The sequence below is a fragment of the Populus trichocarpa genome, chromosome 14 (genome assembly GCF_000002775.5).
Source record: "Populus trichocarpa isolate Nisqually-1 chromosome 14, P.trichocarpa_v4.1, whole genome shotgun sequence".
In the NCBI taxonomy this organism is placed as follows: Eukaryota; Viridiplantae; Streptophyta; class Magnoliopsida; order Malpighiales; family Salicaceae; genus Populus; species Populus trichocarpa.
In genome coordinates, this window is record NC_037298.2 from 9,978,685 (window position 1) to 10,001,162 (window position 22,478).

At 33.6% G+C, this 22,478-nt stretch overlaps 2 protein-coding genes across 2 annotated transcripts; both read right to left on the minus strand.

Annotated features, from left to right (window-relative positions):
• Positions 1–47: 47 nt before the first annotated feature.
• Positions 48–1,793, minus strand: LOC7466317 (phloretin 4'-O-glucosyltransferase). Its single transcript, XM_002321050.4, has one exon. The coding sequence runs from the start codon at positions 1,669–1,671 to the stop codon at positions 268–270; it is 1,404 nt and encodes a 467-aa protein (XP_002321086.4). The 5' UTR covers positions 1,672–1,793; the 3' UTR covers positions 48–267.
• A 7,682-nt stretch (positions 1,794–9,475) lies between these two features.
• LOC7466318 (xyloglucan endotransglucosylase protein 1) lies at positions 9,476–11,136 on the minus strand. The gene is made up of 3 exons (XM_002321051.4): positions 10,745–11,136; positions 10,191–10,384; positions 9,476–10,100 (listed from the first exon to the last, which is right to left on the minus strand). Exons 1-3 carry the CDS (start codon positions 11,009–11,011, stop codon positions 9,707–9,709), a joined length of 855 nt encoding a protein of 284 aa, XP_002321087.1. The 5' UTR covers positions 11,012–11,136; the 3' UTR covers positions 9,476–9,706.
• Between the last annotated feature and the right edge of the window lie 11,342 nt (positions 11,137–22,478).

The following is a 22,478-nucleotide window of genomic DNA, read 5'->3' on the forward strand; positions in this document are numbered from 1 at the left end:
TTTTACGTTGTGGGAAGAAAGAAAACTAGTTATTTTAGAAGGGAGAATGAGCTGACAATTTTCACTGAATTGTTTCATTCAAGAGGGAACTTTCACTTAAGACATGCCTACTACATCATTAATTTGTTCTTAATTAACTAATTCACGCAGTATCTCAAGGTTTAGTCACCTAATCATTTACTTAATCGGGGCAGAGTTAGAAAGAACCCGTCCATCATAACAACCAAGCAAATATGGCATATCGTGGAACTGAAGGGCTTTGGCAAGCTAGAAGCAGCCCTTGCCAACCTCATCCACAAAAGCCTTTAGATTCTTATCCGAGGAACCACCGTCCTTGACAGCATCCAAGGCTAAATCTTTCCATTTCTTGGCGTTCTTTCTGAAGTCTTCTCCCGTCTTTCCATCTGCCATGACCAAATCCAAGCTCCTCTTAATCTCATCACCCTCAACTATCCCTTCTTCATTAGCTACCACCCTCACTCCTGTCTTCCACACGTCTTCAATCAGCTTGGCATTTGTTCCTTGATCCGTCCAGTGTGGAAATGCCACAACTGGAACCCCCGAAACTAAGCTCTCCAAAGTTGAGTTCCACCCACAATGTGTCACAAAACATCCAATCGAAGGATGAGACAAGACCTCCACTTGACAACACCAAGGCACCACCATCCCTTGTTTCTCCAATATTGCCTCTCTACAGGCACTCAATTGATCATCTTCTTCTTTCTCTTTCTTCTTATTCTGTTCATCCCTTACAACCCACAGAAATGGAAGACCGCCCTGTACCAACCCCCGAGAGATCTCTTCCATTTGTCGGTTTGATAACACCAAAATGCTTCCAAAAGATACATAAACCACTGATGATTTAGGCTTCGAGTTCAACCATTCAGTGTAATCCTCGGAGCCTTGGAAAAGATCCCCTCCGAAGGATTTATCCAATGGATCTTTTCCATCCAAGAAAGCAGATGGAATCAATGGCCCGATTCCAATCAAGCTGAACTTTTCAGTGGCATTCATAGCCCCCAACTCCAATGCATCGAAAGAGTTGACAAGCACTTTTGGGTTGGTTTCTTGGCCGAGCTGCTCCAGTTGCTCTTGAAACAAGTGGAGTGCCGCAGTACTAGTATTTGAAGGAAGTAAAAACGAGGGAAGGTCACGGCTAGCAAATTGTGGGAGCCCTGGTAATGCAATAACATTAGAAGTGTCCTTGCAATTACTGAAAATATCACCATAACAATTGAAGTAGTAGAAATAGATGTCAAAGACAGTAGCAGGCTGAATCCAAAGAAACGCTGCTGGGAGATGCTGTGCGCGTGCCACCTCCACTGCCCAAGGTAGAAGTACTGTATAAACCAAACAAGTGATGGGCTTTCCTTCTTTTGCACTATCTACGATGAGTTCATTGAGAGTTTGTGAGCCTCGACGTTTGAGCTCAGACATGTAATGCACTCTGTCATCTTCAGGCTTGAGCCCATCGTCGTAGCCATCCGAAAAGGTAACAAATGACAAACCATCAGGGAACAGAGTTTTCGACATGCGGCGTTGAGCAGAGAGAGCGGTAGCAAGAGTGACACGAGCACCAATAAGCGTTAGACGCTTGGCGAATTGCACGGAAGGATTTATGTGGCCTTGTAAAGGTAAGGTCACCAGAAGGAAGTGAGGTTGCTTGATCATGGTGACTGGTTCTGTGGCAGAGGACTGGAGTGGAGAGTTCGACTAGGTCGAGGACTTTTCTCGCAAGCTAGGTGGAAATTAGGAGGAAACAACGTTCAAGGAAAGAGTGAGAGCATGCATTCTAAGGATTGGACAAGCTTGCTTAAATAATAAAGGATGGATTGAAGCATGACGTTTGTGATGACGATTTGGAGAAGTGCGCAGTTGTGATTCGCAAGAAAATCCTAACCTGACGTGCTTGTTCTTTTTTTAAAGGATGATTGCGGGCCGACCTGATATTATTCTTTTTATTATTATTATTAATGGCGCTCTTAAGTAGGTTTAGATTTATTTGTTTGTTGAAAAATAATTTTTTTAAAAAATAAATTTTAGAAAAGTAAATTTCAGAAAAGTAAATTATTTTCTAATATTTAGTAGTGAAATGAAAAATAAATTGAAAAATATTTTTCAGTGTTTGGTTATATCATGAAAAATAAGCTGGAAAATAACTTATTACTGTTTTATTTTTTTCTAATTTATTAAAATAATGAGGAAAAAATCTTACAAATTAAAAAGTTAAATGAGAATGAAATTGAAAAAAAACATAATTTCATAAATTATCTCAAATAAAATAAATAATAATCAAAATAATAGAGATCAATTCTAAAAAATAAAAAAAATTGAAAGATGAAAAAATTAAAATAATAATAATTAACATTTCATAAATTATTTCAAATAAAATAAGTAACAATCAAAAGAATGAGGACAAAATTTGATAGATAAAAAATTTCAATTAAAAAATGATAAGGGAAAAACAAATAATAATTATAAAAATGAGTACCAAAATTAATATAAAAATTAAATTCTAAATGATGAAATTGAAAAATAAATATTCAAAACAAAATATATATAGCAATCAAAAGTTTGAGGACCAAATTTGATATAATTAGCAAATAACATGACATTTCTAAATTTTTCACAACTTCCGGAAAGTGTTTTCTGCCCAAAATAAAAGGAAAACACTTTCCTGTAAATTAAGCCAAATTTTCTTTTGACTGGAAAGTGTTTTCCGTTTACCAAAAAGTATTTTTCGTTGACCAACTTTCCTACTGGCAAACAAACACAGGAAAGTTTGGAAAGTTATTTCCCGGAAACCACTTTCCGAGAAACAAACACAGTCAATTTGGTTACTTGTTCTATTAAGAGATTTTTTAGGAACGCGGTGAAAATTATATTTTTTAAATTTTAATTTTTTTTGTTAAAAATTATTTTTTATGTTTTCAGATCATTTTGATTTGCTGATATCGAAAATTATTTTTAAAAATTAAAAAAAAATATTATTTTGATATATTTCTAAGCGAAAAGTCTATACAAGTGTCATTAAACATATAAATAATCATTTATATAAATAAACAAGAAAAAAAATTTGTCAACAATAACCAAAAGAAAAATTGATAAAATTGAGAGATAAATGTAAATTAAGATATTCAACCACACAAAATAAGACATCCACCTGATTGTGTTTACTAACCTTATTTATTAAAATCAATAAAAAATAAATCCTTAACCTAAAAAACTCATGACTTATGTCGTACCCGACATCGCGGCGGCCCTAAAAAATAATCTCTTGATTATGGAAAAAGAACAGATTTCTGGCATCTGGTTCTTTTAAGAGAAAAGGTCTTATTTGAGGAGTCGCCACCTAGTATTATAGTCACTAAGAACCCTAACTGGTCAACAGAGATTCTATGATACGGGATTGGTTGCATAAAATGGAAGATATTATCACCCCTTAAACGTTCTGTCTGAGGCAGACTGCATTTCTGATTTTATCTTAAATTGCTAAATATTTATTGGTTTATGCTCTGATAGTTTACTTGCAATATTCTTGACTCTGGCGCCAGTGAATATTCAAATACGAATAATTCCAACTCTGGCATTGGTAAATATTACGTAGCTATAAAATAAATTTGGATCAATATTTTTATTCCTAACTCTGGCGTCTGTGAATAAAAAAATAAAATAAATTTATTTTTAAACATGCACATATTTTTTATTTTTCTAGCTAAATAAAATCAAATATAACGAATATAAATAATATAAATTTAAACCAGTATTTTATTCCCGACTCTGGCGTTGGTGAATAAACCGGTAAATTTATATTATTTTTATTCATGCATACACATATTTTTTCTTTTCTTTTATTTTCTTTTATTTTTTATTTTTTATTTTTTATTTTATGTTTTTTTGGGCTGGGCCCAGCTTAGCCCACATGGGCTGGGCTAGACCCAGCCAGCCCAGCCCGGTCACTAGCCCAAGCGAGTGACCCGGCTGGGCAACATAAAGCACGCGTGAATTAAATCACGCGTGCATGTGCAGGTAAAGGGAGTGAATTAAAATGAAAAGTGGGGGAAGTGAAGCTTACTTACCTGGTTCTGAAAAAAATCGAAAGCAGTAGCAACGATGGTGCTGGTCACGGTGGCCTTCCTCTGCTTAGGTTCTTCCCTTCTGCTTTCCTTTGATGCCTTGCCCACCGCCTTTTCTGCTTTTTTTCCTGCGTTCCTCTGTTTTCTCAGTTCTTGAGATGAAGGAATTAAAAAGATGACGATGTCGGTTCTCTCGGGTGATTCTTCCTTTTCTGCTTGTTTTTTTCTTTGTTTTCTTGCTCTGTTTTATTCTGTGTTATGCTTGAATTCTGGGACTAAACCAAAGCTGGGTTTAGTCCTCTGTTTCCTTCCTTTGGTGTTCGTTTTCTCCCCCTGAGTCTGCTTCATTTCCTCTGCTATGTCTCTGTGCGTTTGGTGTGTTGAGCCTGTGCTCTGGGGAGAGGGGAAATTGGAATCCCCTAAGCTGGAGTTCTGAAGGAGGGCCAGTAATCTCTCCGGCCTGTTTCAGCGTTTCTTCCTTTTTTATTTCTGCTTGTTTATTTCTGGTCCCCCTCTATTCGTGGCTCTCTTTTTTTTCCTTTCGTTTCTGTGATCCCCCTCCTTTTCTGGGTTTATTTTTCTGTTTTTATCCCCCTCTGTGTTTTTTTGTTTCTGTCTTCGGGTTCTTCCTTTTTCCTCCCTCTCCCTCTCTCTCACTCCAACCAGCCACTGTTCTTCGGTGCTCCTCTGCTTATATAGAGCCCGGCGGGTTGGTAACGGCGGTATGCTGAGGGTCGACCACCATTAAGGCGCCCATAACTGAAACCAACGGACGATTTACTGCTGCAACGTCTCTCGGCCTTTACTGTGGAAAACGGTCGCTGGTTTAAAGAGGAAGATGAACAGCGTCCCTTCAAAACAACGCCGTTTGGAGATAAAAAGTGGCCATTTTCACTTTGACCCGTGATGTTTCGAAACTTTTATAATTAAGCCCCTGTTTTAAACAGTAGTTTTCCCTGCATTTCGGCGCCTTTTACAAGTTACTCCTTGGACTTTAATCTGCTGCAATCGTGTCCCCAATTAACCCCAAACTTTTCTATTTCTTCAATTAAGTCCCTGATTTCATTAATTTAATTAAATCCAAAGTCCAATTAAGTCTAAAACTTATCAATTCTTCAATTAAGCCCCTGATTGGATTAATTAAATTAATTCCAAGCTTAATTAAGTCTCAAAACTTATCAATTCTCCAATTAAACCCTTGATTGGATGAATTAAATTAATTTCAAGCTTAATTAAGTCTAAAAATTTATCAATTCTCCAATTAAACCCTTAATTGGATTAATTTAATTAATCCCAAGCTTAATTAAATTAATTTCAAAGTTTAATTAAACCCCAAAACTTCCAATCATTTTTCCCTTAATCCAAATTTTAATTCATCCTTCATTTATTTCATTTTACTTGTTTTTCCATTATTATTATTATTATTTTCATTATTTTTTTATTATTTTCAGTAAATAAAATAATAATAATAAAAATAAAAATAAAATGGTCAAAAATTGGGTTATGACAGTTGCCCCCTCTTTATAATATTTACTATGCAAAGATATTAGAAAATTTTATTTTCTTTTAGCTTTGTGTAGTAAATTTATAAAGAAAAGTAGATACAGAAGAACCTTTTTTTTTTCAAGTCTTGAAAACTTTGAAAGCAATAGATTGACACACGACCTTTACAGAGAGATGTAGAAATCAAGAAACAAATCATTTGGAAGACGACCCATTTGTTTTTGTATATATTTTTTTGTTTTTTTTTTTTTTTGTAGTGGTCTCATTATGATAGGTGACCTACCCAAGTATAAAAAAAAGGAAAATGAGAGGCTCGAAGGCGCACTCAAAAGAATGCAAGAAGAAAGCGAGTGCTCAAAGGCACTCGAAGAGGAAAGCAAGTGCTCAAAGGCACTCGAAGAGGAAAGCGAGGGCTCAAAGGCGCGTTCGAAGAGAAAAGCAAGTGCTCAAAGGCACTCGAAGAGAAGCGAGGGCTCAAAGGCGCGTGAAGGGGAAAGCGAGGGCTCAAAGGCGCGCTCGAAGAGAAAAGCAAGTGCTCAAAGGCACTCGAAGAGGAAAGCAAGTGCTCAAAGGCACTCGAAGAGGAAGGCGAGGGCTCAAAGGCGCGCTCGAAGAGAAGCGAGGGCTCAAAGGCGCTCGAAGAAGAAAGCGAGCGCTCAAAGGCACTCGAAAAAAAAGCGAGGGCTCAAAGGCACTCAAAGAGGAAAGCGAGTGCTCAAAGGCACTCAAAGAGAAAAACGAGGGCTCAAAGGCGTTCAAAGAGGAAAGCGAGTGCTCAAAGGCACTCGAAGAGGAAAGCAAGTGCTCAAAGGCACTCGAAGAGGAAAGCGAGGGCTCAAAGTCGCGCTCGAAGAGAAAAGCAAGTGCTCAAAGGCACTCGAAGAGAAAAGCAAGTGCTCAAAGGCACTCAAAGAGGAAAGCGAGGGCTCAAAGGCGCACTCGAAGAGAAGCGAGGGCTCAAAGGCACTCGAAAAGGAAGCGAGGGCTCAAAGGCGCTCGAAGAGAGGCGAGGGCTCAAAGGCACTCAAAGAGGAAAGCGAGTGCTCAAAGGCGCTCGAAGAGGAAAGCGAGGGCTCAAAGGCGCTTGAAGAGAAGCGAGGGCTTGAAAGCGTATTTGGAAGGAGATAAGGCTCGAAGGCGCGCTTTGAAGGAGATAAGGGGCTTGAAAGCGCTCTAAAAATGATGATCAAAGGCTCAAAGGCGCATTTAAAGGAGGTGGAAAAACACACAGATTTTTTCAGGTGGCCTAATTCTTATGGGCGGCCTGCCCAAGATGACAAATTCTCAAAAATAAAAAATTTCAATAGCTATTTCGATCTTTGGCCATTTCAAGTTGGTCTTCTACTTGATGGATTCCGTTGGAATTTTCTCATATGAAATTTGCAAAAACTCATTATCCAATGTCTTAAAGTTTAGATGATATGCATGCATCTTTACCTGTTTTGAAAAATAGGCCCCCATTTCTTCTTAGTCTTCTTGTTGCTTGACTGATGAGTACTTGCTACCTCTGATTTGGGTCATATTTGTCGCTTGGCTTCTAGCCCACTCGAGTTGGCCCATGTAAGTCTATTTCCAGATTTGTTTGCACAACTCAGCCTTTGTGGTGCTCATCGTGACCCACTTGCTTGCTAGAGATTTTCTGTCTCATCAAATAATTTGAGAGGATCATTCATTACTCCTCGTCTCACTGCTAGAAACATCCGGTGTCACTTGCTGAAAGGATCAAACGGTCTTTCATAAACCAAAATGCCCCTTATCTTGTTGTAGATTTTCATTTTTTATATATTTTTTATTAAGATTATTTTATAGCGCATGTTATTAGAGGTAGACACCTTAACACCCAGTAAATTAAAAAACAAATGTTGGGTTACCAATGAAGATTTATATTTCATTAGCAGAGAATAGAGTGAATTAACATTAGATAATACTCAATAAAAAATGAGAAAAGAAAAACTCACAGATTGATGAAATGAGAAAAAAGAGAAGAGAGACAATCAAGTCGAGAAATGAAATGATAAAATGTCCGGCACTAAATATTGAGTTTTCTCTTTTGATCATCAAAGTCAAAGACTCTAACCACTCAAGAAAAAAAATCTAACCTGATCTCATTTCCGGCCAAAATTAGGGGTGAATAATTTTTGTTTTTTTTTCATTTAAAAAAATAATTAATTATTTTTTTAAAATCTAAATAAATCAAACCAGAAACCAGATCGATCAAGTTTTGATTCGGGGTTAATTTTGTAAAAAAAAAAACATGTAAAACCAAACAGTTACATTAGCTAAAAATTCTCACAAACAGTTTTGTTTTCTTCTATCATATTTTACAGGAATCATTATTATTTTTATAAATTATTTTTATAAAAATGATATTTAAATATTAAAATAGGATTAAAAAATAGTTATAATAACTTTGTAATAATGCTAATTAAGGTTAAGTCAACACGGGATGTTTTGTCAAACCCTAAACTTGATTTGAATAATAGAATTGAAAAATATAAAAACTTTGATAAAATAACCAAAGAAAACAATAAGATATCAAAAGAAAATGGATGAAATTGAAATCATTATTATTATTGAAAAAACAAAAATCATAAACTTGATTTTAAAGATAAAATTGAAGTCATAAAAACTTTGATAAAAGAGTAAAGGAAAAAAATAAGAAATTAAAAGTAGAAGGACCAAATCGAAAAACATTATATATATATATACACACAAATTAAAAATCAAAAGTTAAATTGAAAACAAATAAAACTTTAACAAAAGAGAAAATGACAAAAATACATAAATCAAAACTAAAAGGTTTGAATCTGAAATACCAATAACAATGAAGATCATGGTTTTATCGGGGTAGAAAAGAGAAATGAAAGGGGGGAAGGTGGGGAAGGTCACTGTCAATAAACCGACCATATTTAAACGACATGCGCCACTTATAATGGAAAAGAAGGCGATATTTTTTACCATCGAGAGCCCCCTCACGTGATGCCCAAAGTACATGGCGTCTCTAACGCCCTGTCACATGTTATTTTTTAAAATAAAAGATATTTTTAATGATAAATTATGTTAATATCTTTAACAAAACTAATAATTAACAAAAACAATTGATGCTAAAAGATCCTAATACCCCTGATCCCAATGAATTACATTTATTAGATCCAATGGCACATGTGTAATTTTATTGTTTATTAAAAAACAAAAATGCCTAAATACCTCTACCCGAAATTGTTTATTTTTTTTTTACTCTTAGAGGTATTTTGATTATTTTACTGTTTATCAAAATGTTGAAAAAAAAAACACCTCAAATAAATCAATAATAACTATTATTCCATACGAAAATATATATAATAAAGAAAAAGAAAGATATAAAAGTAACTACAGGATTTCGCTTTCAGTTTTAGTGTTTTTGTTATGTTATGTATGGCGATTCCTTTTAACTGCTGCATCTCATTCTAGGTGACAGAAAAGCTGCATGCATAACTGGGATAGTGGTGACTAGTACTGCATTGAATCATTGTAGAGGTGCTCTTATCCCGAGCCAAGTTTGACAATTATGTTATCAAGTTTTGAGCTAGGAGGGTACGTAGTCAAGAAAGTTAAAAAAGAATTGGGTATTATTTGATCTTTATTTTTTTTATAATATATAGTTCAAGCTTGGAAGGATTGAACTGGGCTGTCTGGCTCTAAACTCTTCTTCTTCTTCTTCTAATTTTCTCAACAGATCGACTAATTCTTCATTAATTGCCTTGTTCGCAATTTAATTATATGACATCCAATAAAATTAATCGATTGGATTACATAAATAACCACTGATTTAGAGAAACTAAAATTAAAAAAAGATGATAGTACTGATCATAATTATAATAATCCTTCATAAATAACCACTGATTTAGAGAAACTAATACTCCAACAAGATTCTTTATTATCTGGAGAACGTAGAAACATCCTGACAAAAGGAAGTACTATATATAGATAAACAAGAAGCAAAAGAATAGGATTTTATTCTGGCGGCCCCGGAATATCAAGCTAATTAAATGTAACTTGGAGTACAAGGGTATGTGCAAAGAATCTCCATCGATCCATGGACTTCAAGTTCAATATCATAAATCTCAAGAAAGGGTTCATCCATGAATCTATTTGCACTCAGGAGGGGGACCCTGAGGGAAGCGTCTCAGGTCAGTGCAGTAGTTGTAAATCATGAAATATTTCTGAACCCATCTCAGTCTTCTTCTACTTGGAGCATCAAGCTCATTGGTTTTCCATGCACCGTCAGAGAAAGCGCTGGAAGGCTTGGAACCACAAGAAGAAGTACCGTAAGACCAAGTACAGGCATTGGCCTTGAAGTTTCTATAGTATGCGGTGAAGGGCGCCTTAGTCCAGTCAGTTTTGACCAATCCACCTCTTGTAGCCCAGTCATCAGCATTCCAGAGGCTAGAGTAAATCCTCATGGGTTGGCTCTTGGGAAATGGAACTCCAATTGATTCAGCATTTTTGAACACCCTGATGGGAATACTGTCCACCAAGAAGCTGAAAAAAGATGGTGAGAAATATCGTGTTAGAAACAGGAGCCAACTTTTCAAAGTAGAGAATATCAGAATTAGCACAGGATTAATTTACATGATGTGCTGAGGATTCCAGATGATGGAGTAAGTGTGGAAGTTCCTCGTGGGGTCAAACCAGAGATAGAATTGCTGCTCTCTGTTTCCCTTCCCCTGAGTGAATACGTTAGTGTGCAAAATATAAGGGTCGCCACTAAGGTTTCCCAAGAACTCGAAGTCGATCTCGTCATGCGTTGGTCCTTGCGAAGACAACTGCATGAAAAAACAAATAAATCACTACTAGCTAGTTAGACTGTGAATATAAAGGAAATTATAAATATAAATAACAATTAATTCAATTTAAACTTGATATTAATCTGGAAGTGGCTGACACAAAGTCACATGCATTTTTTTGAAAAGTGGACGTCTATGTGTTGTTTCCTGAAAGAAAAGTAGTGTGCAAGCAGGGCTGGGTAGTAATCATGCTCGTGAACTTTTAGCTATGGCCATTTCATTCTACTTTATATGGAGCTGCTTTCAAAATCATTCTGGTTTGAAAGTGACTGTGTATATATATATATATATATTGAATTAAACCATCTCTATATTTTTGAAGAATCATCATGTACGTACATAGTAGGCTGTTACAGTGCCAGCAGAGTTGCCAGCGACAAGTTTGAGCTGCATATCAATCCTCCCGAACAAGTACTCCTTCTTGGACTGAAATCCAGACCCAGAAACCTTGTCTAGAGACAAAGACAGAAGCTGTCCTCCGTTGAATATCTTTGCACGTCGGTCACCCCATGTTAAGTCAAAATCCTGATAGAAGTTGCCTGAAGCAACCACCGCCATAGAGCATACTATCACAAACAAGGAGAATCCATTACAAAACAACCCCATTTTTTTTTTGTTATATCAAGAGAGAAGAGAAGAGGAAAGGAAAGATGTATTTGATGTGAATGTTGGGAGTGGTGGTGGTAGGGTTTATATGGAGAGTTATATATAGAGAGAGAAAGGAATTATTGTTGTGAGAGGAAAGAAGAGATGAGTATGGAGGAGGTGGGGGACGCGTGAACAATATTACTGGTGGAGCTAAAGACCCAAAAGCTGGCGCCAGCTTTGCACACAACCAAAGCTGGAAGCTTTTGTTTGTGATCTTTTGGTGGTTCAAAGCAGGTTTATTTTTCGTTTTTAAAAAGTATTTTAAAAAAAATAAATTTTTTTATTTTTTATATTTTAAATTAATTTTTTTATATTTTTAGATATTTTAATATATTAATATTAAAAATAAATTTTAAAAAATAAAAATATTTATTTTCAATATATTTTTAAATAAAAAAACACTTTAAAAAATAATTGTATTTTTTTATTTTTTATTTTCTGGTTTTTAGCATTAAAACACTACATTTGATTAGTTTATGCATTAACTGAATCAGAGATTAATTAAATTTTAATTATAATAAATGAGAATTATTAATCCAAATGCTATTAAACAAGAAACCAAACAAACAAAAGAAAATCATGGACCCCCGGGGTAGGGTCCTTCGGTCATGATTGGAGAAAAATGGTGGTGGATGACAACGGCGTATGGTATGGGAGAATAAAGTTCAATTCTTCTCCTTTCGGACCACCTTTATCACTTGCCCATTCGGATCTTGCCACGTAACACGGAAAGTTCTAAGCTACTTTCTATTCTTACCATTTATTTCAATATTAAACCGGCGACGCCTAATATTCGACTATGGATTGGTGGCGGTTCTCGTTGCCGAGGAATCTGCGACGGAGTTAGGCATCTTGTCACGGGTGGTGAAATATTATAAGAACTTATAAAGCCTAGGGCTCTTTTAGTACAGTTAGGCTACTGTTTACTCTCTCATTTTATTATCCTCAATCTTATATCTTATATTTTGTAAAATTTGGCTATTTTGAGTTTAAATTAATCTTTAATTATATATTTTTTAGTTGTGAGGGTTTAATTAAAAAATAATTGACTGAAAGTGAAACATGCATGTAATATAGATAGTTCTTTAGAATTTTCTTAGAAAATTTATTTTCATTCTTTATCTTTTAAAGCTATTAGATGATCGGTCCCTGTAATTTTTTAAAATGATATTTTGATACAAAATTTTATTTTTCTTAATTTTTAGTCTTTTTTTGTGGGAGAAAGAGATAGGGCCGCTGGATTCTGACTTAAAGAGAGAAAGTTGTTCTTAAGGAAGATTTAGGCCACCAAAATGATTGATTTTAGTATCAAATGATTATATATGATAAGGAGGTTTTTATTAGATAATTTTTTAGCTTCAAAACAGTTAAAAAAACATATCTAAACTCGGAAAGATTTATGGCTCCGAATTGATTTCAGGTTTTGGATCGGTTTTTTATGCTTTTCGAGTTCATGGATTGGTTTAACAAAATTTCTAGGGGTGTTATTGCCTAGGTGTTTTGGGTTAAAAATTTGTTGAAAATGGATTTTTGGGTTAAAAAAAACCTCATTTTTCCGGCCAAACTAGTGGCCTGATTCTAGGATTAACAGGCGACGTGTTGTCTGTTTTTGTTGCAACCAGCTGGAGCGGACGACGCGTCATTCGTCCCACTAATTTTTTTTTTAAAAAAAAGCATGTGCTCAGGCCTTTTTTTTATTGGGCCTAGCTTCATTTCTTTTTTTTTCAATTTGTTTTTATATTAATGATTTTTTGTGTGTGTTTTTAAAAATAATTTTTAAATTTATAATTTAATTAATACTCTTTCTCTATGATTTTTTGGGTTTTTTTATTCTTCGTTGAATAACGATCATTTTTTTATTATATTGGGTGTGTTTGATTTATTATGAGATTAGTATAATTATTCTGTAATTTTTTACTCTCTCTCTCTCTCTCTCTATATATATATATATAATTTCAATGAAATAGTATTCAAGGAGATCTTCTATGAATCCCTATAAATCATAAGGGTTCTTGTAGTATGTGTGTACATACTCACTTTAATATCAATAAAAAACATTTGAAACCATCTAGTATGTGGCACAGTGGTAAGAGCTTGGAACCAAGGGGTTTGCTCCCCCTGTGGTCTTAAGTTCGAGCCATGTGGTTGCTAATATGATGGTCACTAGAGGCTTACATGGTCGTCAACTTCAGGGCCCGTGGGATTAGTCGAGGTACGCGCAAGCTAACCTGGACACCCACGTTAATAAAAAAAAACATTTGAGAACCATCTAGTAGGTAACCCAGTAGTAAGAGTTTGGGATCAAGGGGTTTGCTCCCCATGTGGTCTCAGGTTCGAGTCTTGAGGTTGCTAATAATGATGATCACTAGAGGCTTACCCGATCGTTAACTTCAGGGCCCGTGGGGATTAGTCGAGGTACGCGCAAGCTGACCCGAACATCCCACGTGAATAAAAAAAATAAAATAAAAATAAAAGACATTTGAGATATTCACTACAAAATCTGTGTTTTCGACAATTACCCTATCTTGCATCGACACTTCTTGTTACTATAATCTTGTGACCATCCTATGTAATGGAAACATTTATCGTCGTGTGTGTGTGTATATATCGAAAAGGAAAAGGGAGTTAGTTTGGAAAGAATGGGTAGATTACAACACCTAGAAAAAGAAACCTCTAATGATGGAGATGTTAATCAAGAAGATGGTCCGATGTGAAGAAATTGAGCACCGAAAATATTCTCTGCATCTTGTCACATGCGAGAGATCATCAAATTCATCCTAGAAGACGCAATTTTAATGTCAAAAACTTCCAAGTTCAAATTCTAAATTAAATGAGTGGAAGTTTAGGAAATGTGAGAGAGTTGAAGCCCGTGAGCCATCGGGAAAACAAGGGCACCATAGATTACTTATCATGTTATTTTAGTTACTCATAATTAAGAAAAAAAATCAAATCCAATGATGTTAATATTCGAAGAGACAGAAAGACAAGAACAAAGAAATTTTGATATCGTATTTTGGACTTGAAAATTCATGAGAATTTTAATTCTTAATACTCTATCTAAGCTTTGAATTCTAACAATTAAAAAATAAGGAATATTTTTTTAACAATATTTATAATATTTAACTCCATGGGGAATATTCCAACGTAAATGGGAGTGTTATTGGCTTCCTGCTGGATGCAATTAAGAATTCTTAATAGTCTTGATGATTTAGCTAAAAAACTAATATAAATCGGGGATATATATATATATATATATATATCGTTTACTCTAAATTCTCATTCCAAAAGCTAATTGAGTAGAGTTAATCTATATGCATCTTAACAATTAACTATCTTAAGTTCGAGTACTACTATGAATAAAATATATTATTATTAAAAAAAATTATCTTTTTAGTGAACTGACATGGCTCGATCAGATTAGATGAAGCCTAGTAGACTTTTAGATACCAAGATTTAGAAAAAAAAAAAAAACAATTGGCTATTAACATAAGCTCATAAATTCAACCCCATGATCAACAACTAAAGGCAGGTCCCATATAATTAATTAGAGATTATATTATGGTCGGTGGTATCATGAAAATTCTTGTCGGAGTGGTTGCTATATACGCTGGGAGAAATATATACAGGCCATATATATAATTAAAAGTAAGAGAAGAAATGTTTAATTTGCATATATATACAAGATTGCAATTAATTTTGAAAAAAGTAATTAGCAGTATGATTACTCATTCATGGGTTAATTAATTAAGTAAGCTGCATTGCCTGGAAGCGCGGCGGTGCTCCTAATTAGCTAGGGTGTGGGTAGGGCCAACGGCTACATTATTCATATGACTAGTGGGTTCCTTTGAATATGAAAGAGATTCGATTCTAGTTGGAAAATCACAGTAGACGCGTGACACCTGTAATCTCAAAGCTAAAACAGAGAAACATCATCGTTATGGAAACAAGGAAACATCCTCTTCATCGTGGAAGATAGCTTCACACACCACCAACGTACTTACATACTCTCGACACCTTCTTTGTTTGTTTCACAAAAAAAGATGTCGATTCTTCGGTTGTTTATTTTTAAATGATAATTTGATGTTAAATACCTAACATGTTATGTTTAGTAATGGAGTGATATTTTAGTTTTTAGAAAATTAAGTAAAAATATTGAAATTTCAAAATATAAAATAAGCTAAGAATCAGAAAGTTCTCACAAGATTATCACTTAGTGAATGTGAAGATTTCAACCCATTAAGTATATTTTGCAATCTTAAATGATTGATTTAGTCATTTACAAGGTTTGTGATAAACCTAAATTTTATGAGCCTAAAAATCCTTTAAAGATCTAAAAATACACGGTCTCATGCAACATACATAAACTTAAATATTCATGGGTTCAGTCTAAGGAAAAAGCCTAACCCTCATAAGCTCAACTTTAGAAAAAAAGCGAATGTCATAGGCTTAACCTAGGAAAGAGCCTAACCTTCATAAGCTCAGCTACAATTTGGATTATGCTCTTTTTACACCTTTAAGTGTATAAAAAATCTTTCAATGGCTTAACATATTTCTATCGCATTAATGTTTGTGTAATAACACTACTCTCCGAGGGATGGGTAGAAAGTCTCCCTAATTCAATAACACTACTCTTCAAGTGATGGGTATAAGGTCTTCCTAGTACAATAACATTACTTTCCAGTGGATAAACTTGGTCTTCCTAGTGTAATAGCATCACCCTCAATGAGTTCCCTTCAACCACTTAAAAGTCTTCTAAGTACAAGCTCCACCCTCCATGAGCTTCCTCAATCTCTAAAAAAAATTCTAAATATAAGCTCACCCTGTTTAAGTTCCCTTAACCATTTTAAAAAAAATTAGTACAAGCTTAACTCTTAATCGGTTCTTCTCGGCCTTTTAAAAAATTATTTAATAAGTATAAATTGATCACTTTTCTTAGTTTCGCCTAGCCAAATAGAAATTATCTAACTATAGGCTACACTCTCCATGGTTTTCATCAACCTTAAATTAGACTTAGTTAATATATAAATTGTTTAAAAAGATCTATTACCTTGAAATAAAAACATATTAAGAATATAAAAACAACCGAAAAAGGATATGTATCAAAACCAGCAACAATCAAACATTCATGATTATTCAAATATCAGTGCTAATTCAAATATTAATTTACTATAAATCTAATCATATGCTACAAGCTAAAATTGCTGGATTACTTTATAAGGCGTTACATTCTTATCATAGACAAGTATAATAAAGTTAATAAAGCAGCCAAAAGGCCCCTTCTATCCTCGACATAAAGTAGCCACACTCTGAACATTTAGCAACCACCGCTCGAAGCAAACAAACAAAACGGGACAAAGACTTTTAACCATTTCATTTCATGTCCTTCAATTTATCGAAACACCTTAATTCTCTTATGTTCTTGGTGTAAACCTGTTGTCAAGTTGTTGTAGCAACTTTCTTGTGGGAGTAAATATTAGGGGTGAGAAAAAACAGAGAAAACCGATAAAACCAGAAAAAAATAACCGAAAAAATCAAATCGTGAAAAAAAACCGATTAAAATTTTGAAAAAATCTTTGGGTTTTATAAGCCTAAAACCGAACCGAACCCAAACAAAAAAAACCGAGCTAAACAGGTTGGAACCGGTTTTTGTCCTAAAAAAACCGAACCGAAACCGGTCAGTTTGAACCAGTTTCGGTTTTTTTAAAAAAATTCGGTTTGGTTATTTTTTTTTTAATAAAAACCAAACCGAACTGAAAATAATCACCCCTGATAAATATTATATCGGTGACTAACGTTTACTTATGAGAAGGGATTTCTTAAAAAAAAAAGAAGGAAAAAAGTTGAAGTTAACATTACGAAGTCCAACTGTTTCATTGCTAAATACAGCCGAGCAAGTTTGGATCGCACCAAAATCAATGAAGGGATGTGGCTCCCATGCATCCTTTCAGTGGAGAAATATTGTCACCAACTTTCGAAGTTAAATCCTGGAATCTGGGTTTGAAAAGTAAGAAAATATTTGGGAGCTAGCTGCAGAATGAAATGACTTCTCATGCTCTGTGTAGGTAGACATTATTATTGAAGAATAAGAATCATGGTATCAGAATTAAAGTATGTTTTTGTGGAAGTGATTAATTACCACATTAAATTAATTTCCAAACAATTAGACAGATAATATTGATAGCTTTGGCACGTTGATATACACAATTATGGCTACAAAACCACTATCATAACATTTACTAATTATCTGTACAGCCACCATACATTACTCTTGTTTGGTGTTGTGTTTTCACTTGTGTTTGAGTGTTCTTTTTGTCTTGATAATATATTAAATTATAAATTTTTGTTGTTTTTTTGATAATTTTAATATGCTAATATAAAAAATATATATATGTATAATCAAAATTCATTCTATATCAAAATACCAAATATATAAAACTGAAAATCAATAAAAATAAGTGTGCGCGCGACTGCAACTCAAGTTTTCCTCCATGAAGAAGTTGAAAATTAACATTAATATGAATGGATACAGACAACCAGCTCATCAAGGAGATGGTCATGATAATTGTCTGAAAGAACTCTGTATCAGGACAACTAAAAAACAGGCAGAGGCCCACTCTTGATAAATTTGATAGTTGATGGATTATAAACGAAGAATCCTTCGCATAATGCCAGCCGCAAACGAGTTATTATCTTGTTTTCATATTCACCAGCGTGATTATAAGTGGGTTTTTCATGCGTATCAAAACTTGAATTCAGGAAAGATATTTGGAATTGTGAAAGGAGTTTTAGTTTAAAGTATTTTTTATTTAGAAATATATTAAAATAATATTTTTTTATTTTTAAAATAAAAAAATAATTAAAAAATATTCAAATTTTAAAAAAACACAGTCGTTATTATTTTTTTAAAAAAATATGTGCTCCGATGGCTGTCAATTGTTAAGCCTGCTACTCTGAATTTGTGTTACGTGTTAACTGGGTATTTTTCATTTAAAAGAAGTGTTCATTGTTAGATTTCCAGCAGCCCGTTTGTTTTTATTTATGTTTCAAGAATGTTTTTTTAAAAAAAAATTAATTTAATTTAAAGCAAGTTCAGAACGGTACAAACTATGAGCTGGAGAGGATACGTGCATGTGGCCCAGGCCATTGCAATTTTATAAAGAAGCTTCGGCATGGGGCACAAGAAATCCTGTCACGTCATATCGGGGAAAAGGATTGGGAAGCCCCGAGAATGATGACAGTATGGCTAGCTAGTTAGGCATATCAGTTGGTACGCTGAAAGCTGGCTGGGTTTTGGATACGTATCTTCCATGCATGGGCAAGAATCCTAGAAGATAATCTCCCTGGGTATATGGATAGAATAGACAAAAATACTGTCAGAAATGTCTCCTCCATTAATTAATATCACCTGCACCAGCTCTCCTTGCCAACGTCGTTGTTATCCCGTGAATCCATCTCCTGGCTCTATAGTTGGTACAGAATCCAATAATTTGTATACAGGTGTCTTGCATTGAACTGGAAATGTCCAAATCCTTCCATGTTTTGATTTCTCAATTAAGGATTTTTATTAAATACTTGATGAAAAAAATTTCTAAGTTATTCTTATAACTACAGATAATGCATACGCCACATGAACAGATGGAAGGCATGAGCTGTGCATTCCCAGAATTGGTTTGGTTTCTCGACTACAATTCATGGCAAAAAATGCTTCATTTTTCATTTACTCAATAGAATTATTCACTTGGTCGCAATACCAAATGTTTTATGCAGCATCACATTATCCTCCAAATAATCAATATATCAGAAGTAGAACAGCTATGAGAAAACAGATTGAGCCCTTCGAAGTTTGAAATGCTAAAACAGAACCTGGAAAACTGGAACCCCGGAGAATCCATCATCGGGTAAGCCAGCTCGTTCCCTCTCCTACAACAAAAGCAGCATGAATCGATCATTGTTGATACACACACATGCAGAGACTCCTCATTTGTAAGGAGAATAAAAGAGAAAAAGCAGGATGCTATAGATTTCATGAATGGCACGTAGAAAAGAAGTGTTAAGCGAAGGTCTTCTGGTTTTGCATGAAATATTTTACAGAGAGAATATTTTACTAACAGATTTACATTGAAAATATTTTCAGATATTTGGCGAGAAACAACATAAAATGGCAGTGGTGGCAGTATTAAAGGTATGATAACAAAGTCGTAGTGGTGGTAGTGGAGTAATAATGGTGATAAGGTAGTGGTGATGGTGGAAATAGTGCTCAGATTGTGGTGATTTGATGAGATAATGACACAAAGTCTTCAACGGCAATGGTGCAGTGGTGGTGGTGGAACTTATTGGGTGATGCTGCTAGGAGAGATCATGAGATGATGAGTAAAATATTTCCCCATCTTCATGAGAATAAATATTTTACCCAAATTTGATGTTTTTTATAGGTATTTTTTGTTTTTTTTTTCCATTAAAAATATAAAATAGCTGTCAGTGCCTCCTTTTTTATTCTTCATAATGATTTATAGTTTTATACATAACTTAATTCCATTGATATGTGTGTATGAATTTTCTATATGATTTTATTATCACTGAAAATGGGAAGGAATAGAGAAAAAAAACAAAAAATGAAAATAAAAGAATATGCGCTGTCAGTTCTTGAGAATAGAGATACAAAACGGGCAAGGAAGCAGGCCTGAGCCACGAAGCTGGTTGGCTATGAGCCCATGTTTCCAGGCCCACAAGTGCATCCAGCACCCAAAATGTCCTGTTAAGGATTTCTCCTTAGGAAGCAAAGTTGAAAAAAAAAAAAAAAGGAAATTGAGAGGGAGAAAGATTAACGACAAAAATGTAAGTAAGAAATAAACATAAATTATATTGTTTAGTTTACTGTAACAAAATTATATATATATCATGATAAATATGGCATAAATACAAACAAAAAAAATATACATAAAAATATTTATTTTTACATTTCAAAATCGTTTTTAAAAAAATTTAAAAACACTCATGCCTGACCCAGGCCTAATCAAGCAACTTACTTTGCTTTAACCATCTTCCATTTAAAAACTTGGATGTTATTTAAGTTCAATCTTAACTCTTTAATTACCTACTATACATGTATTTTAAAATTTTTATTTTTATTTTTATTTTGAATATGGATAGATTTTCTTGGAGGTTCGAGTTTCATCAAAATAGATCATTTAAAGGTTATTTGAGATTGATTTACCATTCACCCATAATTTATTCAAATCATATTAATATTCCATGTTAAATAATATATATTAAAAAATAAATACGAACAAAGTTTTAATCTAAAAAATAAGTTAATAAGTGGTACTACTTCTTGCATCAAACATTTTTGAACATTTTTTTTAAAAAAAAAACCCTACTAAATTGATCCGATGTTATTGCTTGGATTATAAGCTTGTAATAGAATGGTTTATACACAGTGATTCCAGCTCCCTAACCTGTCTAGCCGACTTTCTAATTGTCAACTAACAAATTCCAACTAACTTTTAACTAGCTAACAATCTTGACACGTCAACTCCCCTTGTGCAATCATGGCGAGTATGAAATTGTTTCTGAATTTACCTCCCAGTTGTTATCACCTAATCTTCTTCTTCAATCCTTGGCTTGCAATACATCCAAACACAACTTTTAAAAAATACCCAAATCAACCATCACACGACATTGAAATTTTAAGTTACTGTTTTTTTTTACCATGTATTAAATTAGTTCGATTAATTTGTACCTGATAAAAAAAACATGAAAGTAAATCAATTGAAAAAAATTAAATAAACCCCATTGGTGTTTTGACTTAGGACGATATTTATTGAATTGTGAATTGCTATTGTGTAATGATATTTTTTTATTTATTAAAAAATTAAATGATTTTTGTTTGGAGTAAATAATATTTTCTGGAGATTTATTTGTTATTATGAAATTAATCAGGGTTATAATGATTTATTATATTTTTTCATAGTTAAATCACATAAATAGTCTAAAAACATTAAAAAAATATTAATTTGAAATAAAAAAAGATATTTAAAAAAAAAACGTTTTTGAAATGCAAAAACAAATAAAATGATTTGTGATACATATAATGAAATTTGCGGCGGTTGGTCGGCGGTGAAATTATTTTCTTTTCTATTTTTTTTTATTTTTTTAAAATTCATGTTAGGTAAATCAAAATTTAGATTTGTCTCTTTATTTTGAATTTTTTTTTAATTGTGGTTATTTTTTACTGGTATTTATTTGTTATTGTTTAGAACCAATAGAATCATATTTTTAAAAGTGTTACAGTGTGATTGATTGGACTGGTGATCTAGATCCACTAAAAAAACCCTCCAGAAAAGAACAAGATCTGGCCTAACGACATCCCCACCACCTACCCTCCAGCAGAGCAAGAGACGGCACAGGCGATCCCACCCCCACCAATAGTAATCTTGACTTGGTTCATCGCCGTGATCTCGTCCGTCGATCTAAGATTCCAATCTCTGTCATGATTGTTGCCAAAAGCCACTTGTCGTTGTGTCGTTGGGTGGCCCACGCCATTTATAAACAAGCAATCCAAATCAAATCAGGGCAGGTAAATGGAGTCCTCAAGCAAGGAGTTACAGGCGTAACTGCGTTTGGATAAAATGTTGGTGTAACTGACTTTTCAACTGTACAGTAGTAGTGAAAACCAAGTCAAGAAAAGATCATTGTACCTGTCGTCACATTAATTTTAATTAAAAAATAAAAACTGAATCATGCGGAGAAAGTACGGTGGCGGTAAGCAATGTTTTAATTGGTCTTATAAAAAGCATTAACTTTCATTCCATGATATTTTAAATATTTTTATTTTCTAGGTACAATTAAAACAATAAACTGCCTCCTTGTAGTACAATTTATTCTTTTATAAATATAAAATATTAATAAAATAAAATGGTTGGTCAAGTTTTACATATGTTGACTTTTTTCATTGTTTTTTAATTAGTGTTTTTCTTCCGGTTCTGTCACTAAATATTAATTTATGACTTTTTTTTATATATTTTTAGTGGCATAGGTGATTTCTTCATCAATAAAAAAATATTATAAGAAATATGTTTGTTAAAGGTAACTAAATACATTGTTTGTATTCTTAATCTTAATTATTTATTTATTAAATATTTAATTAATTAGATATACATATAAGCATTTTGATTTGTGATTACAAACTTTTTTATATACAAAAAATGCATTAAAAAAAATGCACCGGGTAGTTTATAACTTGTTATTTGGCATGTACTTTGTCACTGGTCATGTATTTTTTTTAAAAAAATAGATATTCTAGTTTTTTTACATAAAATTTTTTAATAAACTGAAAAATACTTGTGAAAATAAATGAAAAAAATCATCAGCAGTAACTAAAAATAAAATAAAAAATATTAAGAGACAAATATAAATCAAAATACTT